The sequence below is a fragment of the Oreochromis aureus genome, linkage group 15 (genome assembly GCF_013358895.1).
Source record: "Oreochromis aureus strain Israel breed Guangdong linkage group 15, ZZ_aureus, whole genome shotgun sequence".
Classification (NCBI taxonomy): domain Eukaryota; kingdom Metazoa; phylum Chordata; class Actinopteri; order Cichliformes; family Cichlidae; genus Oreochromis; species Oreochromis aureus.
This window is the reverse complement of record NC_052956.1, coordinates 1,246,271-1,259,922: the sequence shown is the minus strand read 5'-3', so window position 1 is coordinate 1,259,922 and position 13,652 is coordinate 1,246,271. Positions and strand designations below refer to the sequence as shown.

The 13,652-nt window shown below is 40.1% G+C and overlaps 2 protein-coding genes across 2 annotated transcripts; both read right to left on the bottom strand.

The window, feature by feature from the left end:
• Nucleotides 1-212: 212 nt before the first annotated feature.
• On the bottom strand, nucleotides 213-6,051 carry LOC116321053 (alpha-1-antitrypsin homolog). Its single transcript, XM_039598615.1, has 7 exons — nucleotides 5,997-6,051; nucleotides 4,781-4,806; nucleotides 4,300-4,589; nucleotides 2,555-2,877; nucleotides 2,113-2,383; nucleotides 509-656; nucleotides 213-404 (listed from the first exon to the last, which is right to left on the bottom strand). Exons 3-7 carry the CDS (start codon nucleotides 4,578-4,580, stop codon nucleotides 213-215), a joined length of 1,215 nt encoding a protein of 404 aa, XP_039454549.1. The 5' UTR covers nucleotides 4,581-4,589; nucleotides 4,781-4,806; nucleotides 5,997-6,051.
• A 3,499-nt stretch (nucleotides 6,052-9,550) lies between these two features.
• LOC116321039 (alpha-1-antitrypsin homolog) lies at nucleotides 9,551-11,580 on the bottom strand. Its single transcript, XM_031740789.2, has 4 exons — nucleotides 10,922-11,580; nucleotides 10,481-10,751; nucleotides 10,243-10,390; nucleotides 9,551-10,147 (listed from the first exon to the last, which is right to left on the bottom strand). The coding sequence occupies exons 1-4, from the start codon at nucleotides 11,535-11,537 to the stop codon at nucleotides 9,959-9,961; spliced, it is 1,224 nt and encodes a 407-aa protein (XP_031596649.1). The 5' UTR covers nucleotides 11,538-11,580; the 3' UTR covers nucleotides 9,551-9,958.
• Nucleotides 11,581-13,652: the final 2,072 nt, after the last annotated feature.

Sequence of the window (13,652 nt, the reverse complement as noted above, 5' to 3'; positions counted from 1 at the left end):
TTTATTCTTATTTTATTTTATTCTAATTTTTGCTTCATAACTTTTGCACTGTCCACTTCCTGCTGTGACAAAACAAATTTCCCACGTGTGGGACTAATAAAGGTTATCTTATCTTATCTTATCTTATCTTAAATAAAGTCAGTATTTTTAATCATGACAGGATCTTTATTATGACAACTGTGATCATAATATCATCACACAAGTATGTGCAATTATGAAGCTGATGGATTGTTGATCTTTCCCATGAAGAGGATGCTTTTAGTGGAGTTTTCTAAAATGAAAACCAAGAACGGCCTGTCAATTTTGATTGTTGGTGGCACCATCGTTAGGATTAATTCAAAGATGCTGACGGCTGCTGCCTCTGTTCCCATCTCAGTGACACTAAGCGTGGCCTTGTGAGATGCCTGTGGGTGAAAAAGAAAGGAGACAGTCAGATGCTAATTTCTTACTCTGTAATGAGTCTTTAAGTGTCTCAGAATCAGAACCAAAAAGAGAAATGTTTGCCCACCTTCGAGACTTTGAGCTGACTGTCATTGGACAGACCAGAGAAATCGGCATGGTTCTCAAAGGCACTGGTTACGCCCATTTCCTGCAATATGTTCTTCAATGAGGCATCAGCGGTTATAGAAAATTTTGGCATCCAAAGATCTATATACCTGAGAAATAGAGAAACGGACTGTTAAATTACAGGTTGTTCCTCTTTTACTAACTGGATCAGGATCATATCTCTTCACCACTACAATGTCCACATTACTGCTGACACCACGCAAAACTGCCACTTCAACTTTGCATCACTCACAATAAGATTCCAACAGGGAGAACTCCTCCGTTTCCTGCAAAGAGAGGTTCTGACTCTTATTTTATCTAGTTCTCACTAAGCTACCAGCCACTCCATTTTATTTGGAAAGACGTGCTCTGATGAAGCCAACAGCACCACATTATCTGCAACAGTTAGGAATACTATTCTGAGCTTCCCAAAGTAGATGCCCTCTTCACCCTGGCTACACCCTGAGATCCTGTCCATGAAAATCAAAAACATGATCAGTCACAAGAGGCAACTCTGGTAGACTCCAACACCAACAGAAGATAACTTGACTTTATTTCAAGACCATGGACACTTTGGGTAAACAAGAACCTGATAGGTAGCAGCAGTTGACCCAGAACCCTGTACTCCCACAGTATACCCCACAAGTGCCCCTGGGCAATCCCGTCTTCTGTCTACAAAACAAAAAAGAGGTGAGTAAAGATGCACTCAAAGCCCTAAGCATCCTGCTTCTACTGCAGGGTAAATGGAAGTGTTTAGGGTCGCCTAATCTAACCCTAACAAGAGTAATCAGAGAGTTCAAATCCTCCTAAAGATTTTTACATTTGATGTGACCTTGACCCAATTTGATCCAAAATTCAATGTGTTTGAGCTGCTATTATCTACCATCACACAAAATCTAAAAACTGTGAATGCTACCTGCCAACAAACAGACAGACAGGCAAACAAATGGAACCGATTACATACTTCTTACCTTCTTATTATTATTAGCTTTATCAAAAAGGTAAGTTTTTAGCCTAATCTTAAATCCAAATCCAAACTGGAAGCTGATTCCACAGAAGAGGAACCTGAAAGCTGAAGGTTCTACTTTTAAATACACCTGGAAGCACATGTGAGGAGAAATATGCTGCTTCTTCCCGTCTCTGTCAGTACTCTCGTGGCAGCATTTTGGACAAAATGAAAGGCTTTTAGGATAACCTGATAATAAGGAATTACAGCGATCCAGCCTGGAAGTAATAAATGCATTAACTAGTTTTTCAGCATCACTATGATACAGAACGCTTCTCATATTTGTGGACATTGTGGAAAGCCCAAAAGCATCCCTACATATCTGTTGAATGAGCACATTGAAGAACATATTCTGGTCAAAAATAATTTAAAGACTATATGAATACATCATACGCTTGTAATGCATTTCATATAGCTCTACAGTACGTATCAATGTAAATGTACTTGGGCACTCAAAGTTAATAACAGGAGTGATATGAAACACAGCAATAGGTCATTTTGACAACAGTCTCCATCTACTAGCAAGCAGGAATATTCAGACATAATGCAATAAGTCTTACATCATAGATGCTGAGTTTTGCCACTTTCTTATGTGGTCCTTGTTGATGTTTCTCTCCACAGTCTTCATCCAGCCTTTATCAGGAAGGACAATCATCATAGAGGTGTTACTCTTGTATGGCAGCATGATGATGCTAGCGTGGTTAACTGCATCCTCATAGATCTCATAGTAACCCGTCCTCATCATCATGTCAACCTGAACTTTGGTACTGCCGTCAACGTGGAAGTTGTCCTTACGTGTCCATTCTCTATCAAATGGGTCCTCCCAGTATCCTGCACGACACAGTGGAGAGTGGTGATGACAACATTGGGATGTGTCAGCATAAAGTTATTACCACTTGTTCTACGGTTATCATCTAAAGCTGACTTTGTTTTATATGTGATGTGTGTCTTAGCCGTGTTTGTCTAGTGTAGCCTAACAATAGACTTGATCAGGCTTCTTACCTTTAAAATAGACATAGTTAATGAGCATCATCATCGTTTCACGGTCAACATCGTTCACCATATCTTTGATCTTGTCCTGTGTTTTATTGGCAATGTGTCTGTTGATTTTATCTGCTGCCTCAGCAGGGTTAGTAAAGTTGATTTGCAAGACTTCACCAGAGTAATGCTGCTTGACATCATTCAGAAACCTCTCCAGAGGACTGAAACCAGAGTGCACTGCAACAGTATTGCCAACATCCAGCTTTTGGTTCTCCTGGCTTTCTCCAAGCATGTGGAAAAGATGTTGGTAGGCTTCATTGACCTGAGTCTGGTTTAAGGTAGAGATGGACCGATCCGATATTACGTATCGGTATCGGTCCGATACTGACCTAAATTACTGGATCGGATATCAGTGAAAAATAAAAAATGTAATCCGATCCATTAAATATCAAAAAAGCATCGCACAAAACTTGCAACACGGCGTAACTCGGCTCATAACCGTAGCACGTTGCAGCAGTATGCGTCAGGTGATAGAGCGGCTGTGTGTATTTGTAGCCTCGCTACCAAACCAGCATTTCATCTCCGAGGAAGTTATCCCAGAGAGAAGTAAAGCAAGTGTGTAAGTTCATCTCTGAATGTATTGTATGTAATTGTAAAGCATTCCCACGTTAAGCTTAACAACCGATATATGGAGTGACTGCCTCTCTCTCTCCCTCACCTTCCTGCGGCTACTTCAATCATGAAACTGCTTAACGATCAGCTGATCGGCTTTTCTGTCACGAGTCCGTCTCTCTTATTTGTTTTTGGCCCACTTTGCACCAGAAAGAGGAAACCAGCGGCTGAACAACAGCAGCACGTTTAACCTTGATAAGCTGTTGTTAGAATTTATTTAATATTACTTTCTACACCAGGATCCTTTTCTACGTAGCTGACGGCTGGTAACGGTGCAGGGGCGGATCTAGCAAAGTTTAGCCAGGGGGGCCGATAGGGCATGAAGAGGGAAAAGGGGGCACAAAGACATACTTTTCTTTCTTATTCTCATTTAAAATGTCTAGCTTTTAATTAATAATTATCTGAATCTTACTCCCAAAGTTTTAATCTGATGTAAAATGTATAGAAGTCCATTACTATATATAGTAACTCTTAAGTCTAAATACCCTAGTAAGCTATAGTACTTTTTCCTTTGGGAAGGTACCATCTGTGAATTCTGCAATTCTGTTGAAGAAAGATGTTGAATCTATTTAATTATTCTTGAAAAATAATTTGTTTCTGTGCATTTTTTTTCACCCTGCATCAAATTAAAGTTGATTACATCGATTAAGCATCATGAGGTGGAGGGTGGGGGTGGTTCCTATTTTTTTTTTTTTTTTTTGGGGAGTTTGCAACCCTATTAGTTAGGTTGCTTAATATTTCTGCTAAGTACTCTTTAAAATATCAGAATAGGGAGGATGGAGTAGGTTTAAGTTAGGTTTTAAGTTAGGTAAGGTTTATTAGATTGATCAGTGTTGCTGAACTATGAAATATTTTGGGTGCAGTGTATTTTTACACACAGGTATAACAGAATAGCTTTAGTGTTGTTGTTTATTTAAACTTGAGTATGAACTTATACAAAATGCAGCAAGATATTAAAAAAACAACAGTTTTATTGATTAAAAACACACAATATCGGATTCATATCGGTATCGGCAGATATCCAAATTTATGATATCGGTATCGGTATCGGACATAAAAAAGTGGTATCGTGCCATCTCTAGTTTAAGGTGCTGTAGCCCAGGCTGGAGAACAGCTGGCTGTGGGTTTCACCACAGGCCCCAGTAGACAGTACGGACAGGGCAGTGGAGATGCCCAGTGGTGAGAAGAAAATGTTGTTTCCAGCAGCAGTCCTCGCATTCAGACGTTTGTAGAAGGCAAAGGCAAAGGCGGCATTAGGAGCAGAGAGCTTGTGGCAGCTCATATGGTCTTCAGAACCACGGTTATGGTGGAGATGGTGGTCTGCCGAGGCTACAGCGAGCAACAGTGCAATGAGTGCACAGCTACAGAAATGCATATTTAGAGTCTGTGGATTGGAAATCAAAGAAATAATACAAAATGAGTTCCAGTTAAAGTTTTTCATTACAGGAAGCATCTATTTGTACTGTAAATCATAATTCCTCAACCTCTGGTAAAAAGAAGTCATCTAATTAAAGCTTTCATCTACCACCTGTACAGGGGCAGCAGTCTGAGTAGAGAAGTACACACTCCCCTTACCCCAGCCACCTCTTCCAGCTTCTTTTCTAGAATAGAATAGAATAGAATAGAATGGAATGCCTTTATTGTCACTATACAGTTGTACAGTGAGATACAGTTTCAGGATATGGCATTAAAAGTAAGAAGAATACTGATATTACTTATTACATTACTTATTTACTTATTTTTATGAGGTCACAATCAAGTCATCATTTGTGATCCACAAATATTACTATTTTATTCCTAGCAGGTTATTATATTGTTATCAGTATATTGGTACATATAAGAGTTTTGACTCATATATTTGGCATATGTTTGTTTCCACATTTCTGGCCCCTTACTATCCCATTACATACACTTCAGTGTAATATTACTAAGCTAAAACCACTGCTGATAATATATATTATTTGGTAGTTACCTGGATTTTACATTGTAATTTCGTAGTAATAACTTTACTACTAATATTTCTACATCATTACTTTCTTGTTTCCACCTTACCACACTATTGCCACATTATTACTGAGCTGTAATCAAAACCACTACTGACAAGTTCATCAGATGAAAAAAGTAGAATTTTCATGAGCATCTGTTATAACAGCATGTTTCTGCAAAGCTGCTTATAACAGATCCCAAAGCTACCAGCTGAGAAGTCACTCTATGCAAACAACAAAGGCTGGATTTTAAACCCAAGAAGTTACCTGGACTGTCAGGCAGACAACTCAACTAAATGGTCTGATTGCCAGTAATACAGCACCTGTAAGTAGTTGAGTTATTGGCCATTAGATGACTGTTCAAAAACACCCAGTGAGTGTAGGTCACCACAGCAGGTATTATAATAGAGATTTAGCTCTAAAAGATATTTGAGGGATTTGAAAGTGTCTCTTCCGCAGCAGATGTACAACTGTGAATTGAATAATGAGCATCACTAAAATAATAAAGTTATATGTCTGTTATTGACAGAATAGAAATAGATATTTAAAGGTAAAGGCACTTCACCCTTGCAGCGATTTTTTTATACACTGGTAAAGTAGTAACCAGTAGTTCAGCTGTGTTGTAACATTGTATACAATAAAACCAATGAAACCAACGAAGGAAGCAGACAATGAATGCTAAGTAATGACATATCTGTTAAAACCACGTGATTACATCCTAAAAATCATCTTTAAATCTCTTAACTGTCATTTACTTCTTACATTTAAGTACTTAAAATGTAGAACTAATAGAGACTGATGCTTACCACTAACGTCTTCTGTAGTGACGTTTCCAGAAACTCTTGTTATATTTAAGCAAGCTTAAAGGCAGTCAGCTGACAGCTTACAGATTAATAAAAATCAGCCTTCTCTCTTCTGGATCGATTCTACTGACTTTGTTTATACAACCTAACCTGCTCAACAGGACATGGAAATAACTCTGGGTGGGTCAGGGTCTTTTTGGTAAAAACAAAAAAACAAACAATCAGAATCACGCAAACATAAAACATAAACAGCGCACACACTATTATCATCCGTTTTGTCAGCTGGATAATAATGTATTAGGCAAGTATTAATGCAAGAGTTCAGATGACTGGTCATAGTCAACTTATCATGCTTATTTAAAACTAACCTTGTTCTGTTATTTGTTATTTGACTGGTTCGTTGTGTCATTGAGCAAACTTAATCCCCTCCCCGACCGATTAAAGATCCCAGTTTTATCAGTACAGGCCCGACAGAATCAAAGATATGCAAAGGTGAAAAGAATACAAGCAATGCTGCTGTAGTTGTTCATAAAGGATGTCTCCAAAAGTTGAATCTGTTCATCTGGACGTAGCGTTTTGTGGGAGAAACGTTTCGTCACTCATCCAAGTGACTTCTTCAGTCTCAGCTGACTGCAGGTTTCCCCAAACCTTATAAACAGTACATTTGCACAATGACTGAAACCAGCCCACTGAAGGAACAATGGGCTGGGAGGTCAGTTCCTTAATCATAATTATGCAAATTCCCATGACCATTGATCAACAATCACTGACCAAAACCCACTGATCAAAGAACACTGATCAATGGCCATGAGTATTACTTTCCTGGATGATTGAGAATGCATCAAGACGTTTCATAAAGGATGCAACTTACCAATGAACTGATGTTGTCCTAGGCAAAATTACTTATACATACTTTATATATACTTATACACAGAATTTTTTGACTTCAGCGCCTGCCCCCCAGAATATCTGTGGGTATATTTTTGTGGGTCTCCTGCAGTGCTCAGGTCCTGCTGTACTATATACAGTTAAGCCCATAATTATTCATACCCCTGCCAAATTTTGACTTAAAGTTACTTTTGTTCAATATGCAAGTTCTTTTTTGAGCAGAAATGACACAGGTGTCTCCCCAAAGATAATAAGACGATGTACAAGAGGCATCATTGTGGAAAAAAATATTTCTCAGGTTTTATTTATATTTTAGCAAAAAGTATCATGTCCAGAATTATTCATACCCTTCTCAATAATCAATAGAAAAAAGCCTTTATTGGCTATTACAGCAATCAAACGCTTCCTATAATTGCAGACCAGCTTTTTGCATGTCTCCACAGGCATTTTTGCCCATTCATCTTTAGCAATGAGCTCCAAATCTTTCAGGTTGGAGGTCTTCTTGCCATCACCCTGATCTTTAGCTCCCTCCACAGATTCTCAATTGGATTCAAGTCAGGACTCTGGCTAGGCCACTGCAAAACGTTACTGGTGTTGTCTGCTAACCATTTCTTCACCACGCTTGCTGTATGTTTTGGGTTATTGTCGTGCTAAAATGTCCACTGGTTCCCAAGGCCAAGTTTTTCTGCAGACTGCCTGATGTTGTTGTTGAGAATCTTCATGTATTGCTCTTTTTCATGGTGCTGTTTACTGTGATTAGGTTCCATGGTCCATTGGCTGAAAAACACCCCAAAGCATTAGGTTCCCACCACCATGTTTGACAGTGGGGATGGTGTTCTTTGGGTTGAAGGCTTCTCCTTTTTATGTTAAATGATCACAATGATGCCAACATCATTGTGACCAAATAATTCAATTTTTGTTTCATCTGACCATAACACTGAAGACCAGAAACCTTCTTCTTTGTCCAGATGAGCATTTGCAAAGGCCAAATGAGGTTTTGCATGCCTTAGAAGTGCCTGGAGAAGTGGCGTTTTCCTTGGTCTGCATCCGTGGAACCCAACAGTGTCCGTTGGACTGTCTGGCTTGAGACATTGCCACCAGCAGAGCCCAGATTCACCAGAATGGCCTTGGTGGTGATCCTTGGATTCTTTTTCACCTCTCTCACTATTCTCCTGGCCAGCACAGGTTTCACTTTTGGCTTCCGACAACGTCCTCTGAGATTTTCCACAGTGCGGAACATCTTGTATTTTTTAATAATACTTTGCACTGTAGCCACTGGAACTTGAAAACATTTGGATATGGCCTTGTAGCCCATTCCTCACTTGTGAGCAGCCACAATGCACAGCTGCAGGTCCTCACTGAGTTCCTTTGTCTTAGCCATGACTGTCCACAGACCACCTGCAGAGAGCTGCTGTTTTTCACCTGTTGAGTTGATCAAAACAGCTATTTCCAATTAATCAGGGTAATTAGGATGCTTTAGAACAGCTTTGACTATTTGGAATGGATGGAACTTTGGATTTTCCCAGAGACTGTGACAGTTTGTAAAGGGTATGAATAATTCTGGACATGATACTTTTTGCTCAAATGTAAATAAAAGCTGAGAAATATTTTTTTTCCACAATGATGCGTCTTGTACATCATCTTATTATCTTTTGTGAGACGCCTGTGTCATTTCCAGTCAAAAAATAACTTGCTAGTTGAATAAAAGTAACTTTAAGTCAAAATTTGCCAGGGGTATGAATAATTTTGGGCTTAACTGTACATGTTTTTGTAGATGTGTCCATGTTGACGTCATAATATATGATAATTAATTTAAGGAATTTAAGGAATATATGTGTGTGTGTGTGTGTGTGTGTGTGTGTGTGTGTGTGTGTGTGTGTGTGTGTGTGTGTGTGTGTGTGTGTGTGTGTGTGTGTTACTGTTGCAATCCTAAAATGATACAGATGTCATAAACTTTACAAACGTTACAAATGGGTGATTTTAGCCTGTTGCTAGGTGGTTGCCAGGCAACATGACAAGTTTGTTTCCTCAACACTTGATGTTTATGCAATATTTCATATGGTATAGTAGTCTGTTTTTTATTTTGAAGAGTTAGATTTAGATTTAACTGTAAATAAGATAAATCTATTTTGATAAAATCATGTAATAATAATAATAAAGTAATATGTTCTTTTTCTTTCATCAGTAACTGTGTATATATAAATATTTAGAAACCACAGTCTGTCGGCATGTGGGTGTGTGCGAACAGGCTGGTGTCAGGTGTGAACGAGTTTCCTGGCCTTATTGAACATGTTCAGGTGAGGATGAGGACTGACTCTGTGGCTGTGATTTGATCGCAAACTGATCTTTGATGACTCACCAGGCGTTGGTGTCACTGGTAAAAAAAATCCCCCAATTAATCTCAACTTTAAGTTCGAAATGAAAACGGCAGCTTCTATGGATACTCGGGTGACTGATGAAATGCAATAAGTCTCTTGAGCTCCATCAGCAGCTCAGAGAGAATTTCAAAGAACACAAAAAATCACATTTTTTTAATTCTGCCTAAACATAACTGTAAATAACAGATAAGAGCCTTACAGCAATGACACTGACTTCATTATAGAATAATATATATATGATCATTTGCAAAGATCACTGGACTGAAACAAAATGAAATAATATAACATGGCCTGTGTTCATGGAAAGTTTTTATTTCACTTCATGTTGAACCAAATTCAAAACACAATCGGCCGCACAAAAGCTGATCTGCTGTGTTAGTAGAGGCTTCTTTGACTTGTGTTTCTTTTTTTCATGAACTGTGTCTACATGTTCAGAAAACTATGCCCCTAGCCAGTTTTTATTAATGGTAATAAATGTTTGATGCTGACAGACAGATTCATTTCTGTTATGTGATGACAGATGACAGATGTGTTGTCCTATTCATCACACTATTGGCTAAACATCATTTCCCCAGTGTTCTTATTAATACAGCAGCACCTCCACAACATTTTAAGATCCCGAGTTAAGGATAAGCCCTGGAGCTACTGCTGCAGTGTGAAAATGGAACAAATGTAGCGCACACTTCTCTAAGGGCATCCTTAGGCTGTGGGGTTGTTGATCTTGCCCATGAAGAGGATGCTCCTTGTTGAATGCTCAAGGATGAAGAGCAGGAAGGGTCTGTTGAGTGTTATGGCTTGGGGCAGACTCATTGGCATGATCTCGACAGTGGTGGCAGCAGCAGCCTCCGTTCCTGTTTCATCCACGCTTAGCACCGCCTGGTGAGACACCTGTTGGAGGAACCGGGACACAAGAGCCAATGTCACATTTGAGCACAGAGTCCATGAAGTGGACAAAACAATGAAGTCATATTCAGTGATCCTACCTTTGAGACTTTGAGCGGGACCTCATTAGACATGCCAGAAAAATCAGCTTTGTCTCCAAAAGCATCTGTTATTCCACTTTCTTTCAGTGTGTCATCTAGGGAGGCTTTGGCAGAGATGGAAAACTTTGGCATGCCAAGATTCACGTTACTGAGAAACAAATACAAGAGAAAAACACCAGTGTAAGAATCCCAGAAATATACACAACCACAAACAGCCACTAATGACGTGCTCTCTTACGTCCTGAAGAAGGAATCGTGCCAGTGCCTGAGTTGATCTTTGCTGATGGCAGCCTCCACCTGATTCATTTTGTCTTCATCTGGGAAAACAATCATCATGGAGGTGTTGCCCTTGTATGGCAGCAGCAAAACGGTGGCATGGTTCCCGTCGTCTCTGTAGAAGTCGTAGCGTCCCGTCCTCCTCATCATGTCCACCTCAACTGTGGTGCTTCCGTCCACATGGAATTCCTCTTTGTGTGTCATGTTACCGTCGAAAGGTTTCTCCCACTGTCCTGTAATGGGTCACATTAAGTCTACATTGATCGTGGGTACTTATTTGAAAATGTTGCATCCTTCAGACTTGTTCGTTTCGTGTATTTGTGCTATTCTCTATCTGTGAAAACCTTGAACCAGAGAACGAACACCTGACGGACACTGTCTGTTCTGTCTGCATGTGTCTTACCTCTGAAGTAGACGTAGTTGATAAGGACCATGGCCATTTCAGGGTCCAAGTCCTTCACCATGTCTTTGATCTTGTCATGGGTTTTGCTGGCAATGTGTTTGTTGATTTCAGCTGCAGCCTCTTCAGGTTTGGTAAAGTCAACTTGAAAGATTTCACCAGAGTAGTACTGCTTGATGTCATTTAAGAACTCCTCCAGAGGACTGAAGCCGGAGCGCACTGCAGCAGCATTGCCAACATCCAGCTTTTGGTTCTCCTGGCTTTCTCCAAGCATGTGAAAAAGATGCTTGTAGGCTTCGTTGACCTGAGTCTGGTTTAAGGTGCTATAGCCCAGGCTGGAGAACAGCTGGCTGTGGGTTTCACCACGGGCCCCAGTAGATAGCAGGGACAGGGCAGTGGAGATGCCCAGTGGTGAAAAGAAGATGTTGTTTCCAGCAGCAGTCTTGGCATTCAGACTTTTGTAGAGGACAACGGCAAAGTCAGCATTAGGAGCAGAGAGCTTGTGGCAGCTATCGTGCTCCTCGTTGCTGTGTGCAGAGCTGTGGTGGTGGTGGTGGTCGGCCAAGGCTACGGCCAGGAGCAGTGCAAGGAGCGCACAACTAGCAAAGAGACCACGCATCTTTAGAGCACTGTCAAGAGAAAAACAAGTATTTAAAATGGAAAAAAAAAAAGATAACACTTACAGGGATAACAGTGGGAAATGAATTAGGATACAATGACAGCAGGATCTGGACTGTCTGCACTTCATTTCCAAACATAATGTTTAAGTTTCCTGAAATCCATTCAGTGGTTGGCTGAAAAAGCAAGTTCTTACCTTTAAAGTCCTCTCTGCTGCAGGCAGTTGCTCAGAAACTTCCTCTTTATATACAAGAGCGAGAGTCAGTTTACAGTCCAGTTAAACATTATCCAAGAGTGATCGCTCTGCTCTGTCCCATGCTGAGAGGCTGGGCCATCTTCAGTGATACAACACAGCTGATAAAAATGAGTGTAAATGCGTCTCTACTTTTCAGTTTGTGCTGGTATTAATCATCAGAGAAGATCTGACAAATCAGACGTGAATGTTGAGTTAATTCTATCTTAGTGCGTAATTTTCTCATGAAAATGCATTTTGGAAACAATACATTTAAAAAAAGAAGGTTCTATTAATTGCATTTACACGTATTCTTAGCATGCATAAATACTGATGATAAATTGAGCAAAGTAGATTTAAAAATCTAGAACGTGCCGGTTAGTTATGATTAGACAGCAGACGACCAACTGTTGTCAGTTTGTCATTTAAATTCTATGATCTCACATCTTCCATAAAAATGTGGTGCAGGCTAAATGACTTTTTTAATATAAAAAAAATGCACAGCTCTGCATGATTGCAGTAACACATTGAAATGTGTCTTCATGTAACACAGTTTGAGGTAGTTGGTTTCGTGGCCATGCAGCGGGTGCTCTTACACATTATCAGTTTGAACTCTTGTCTCTTCTATCGATAAATTAAGTTAATAAATAATGGAGGACAGTAAGGGAAAAAACCACTGAAGCTTTTTCACAGACAAAGGTGGCGTGAAAAGCATTTAGCTAAAGAAGGGTGTGATGCAATAATCATTTAAACATGAAGACAAATCTTCAACTGGTTTCAAAAAATGACAGATTTAACTGGCAATGGAGGACAATAAGGTCAGCTCAAGCCTTGCTGACAATCTCACAGAGCGCGTCCTTTGGTAAAACGGAGACAAACACAGTAACATCAGTAGTTATGAAGCTTTGATTTTATCTTTGTTCACTTCCAGTTTAACAAGTTCAAACTTACCTTTTCAGGATTTTGTGCTACCAGTGTTTTACATGAGCTGACAGCTTCCTGTTTCTCGCTACGCTTTGCATGTTTGTTTGTTTGCATGTTTGTTTGTTTGTTTGTTTTTGTTTAGTGTGTACTACAGAACTTCTCCTGGTCGGCTCCAAATCATTGCTATCCAGGACTAACACTTTTTCTGTTACTAACAATAACGCGTCGGTTTCTAGCTCTCCCTCTGTGAAAAGTTTGGGCGTCATTCTTGACAGTACATTATCCTTTAACTCTCACATCAATAATGTCACTCGCTCAGCTTATCTTCAACTCCGTAACATCAATCGCCTCCGCCCCTTCCTCACTCCACATGCCACTGCTATCCTCATCCATGGTCTTGTTACCTCTCGGATCGACTACTGTAACTCACTCTTATCTGGCCTGCCACAAAAATCCATCCACACGCTCCAACGTGTCCAGAACTCTGCTGCCTGTATTATTACTAAGACTCCCTCTACGCACCACATCACCCCTATCCTGAAGCAGCTTCACTGGCTCCTGGTTCAACTCCGCATTAATTTTAAAATACTCCTCTACACATTTAAGGCTATTCATTCTCTCCGCCCACCACATCTCTCTGACTTGGTACAGATCTCCATCCCATCCCGGTGCCTCAGATCCTCCTCTTCTCTTCTTCTTTCTGTTCCTTCCCCTCTTCTTATTACCATGGGGGGCGGGGCTTTTAGCCGCTTTGCCCCTCGGCTGTGGAATACCCCCTGACCTCAGAAACATCAGTTCTTTCCCCCGTTTTAAGTCCACCCTCAAAACCCACCTGTTCAAGAACCAGAGCCTACTCTGTATAACTACTCCATGCTCTTAAACTTTGTTTTATTATTGTGTTCATTTCCTGTTTTTATGCTCATCTTATTTGTTCTGTAAAGTGTCCTCGAGTGTTTTGAA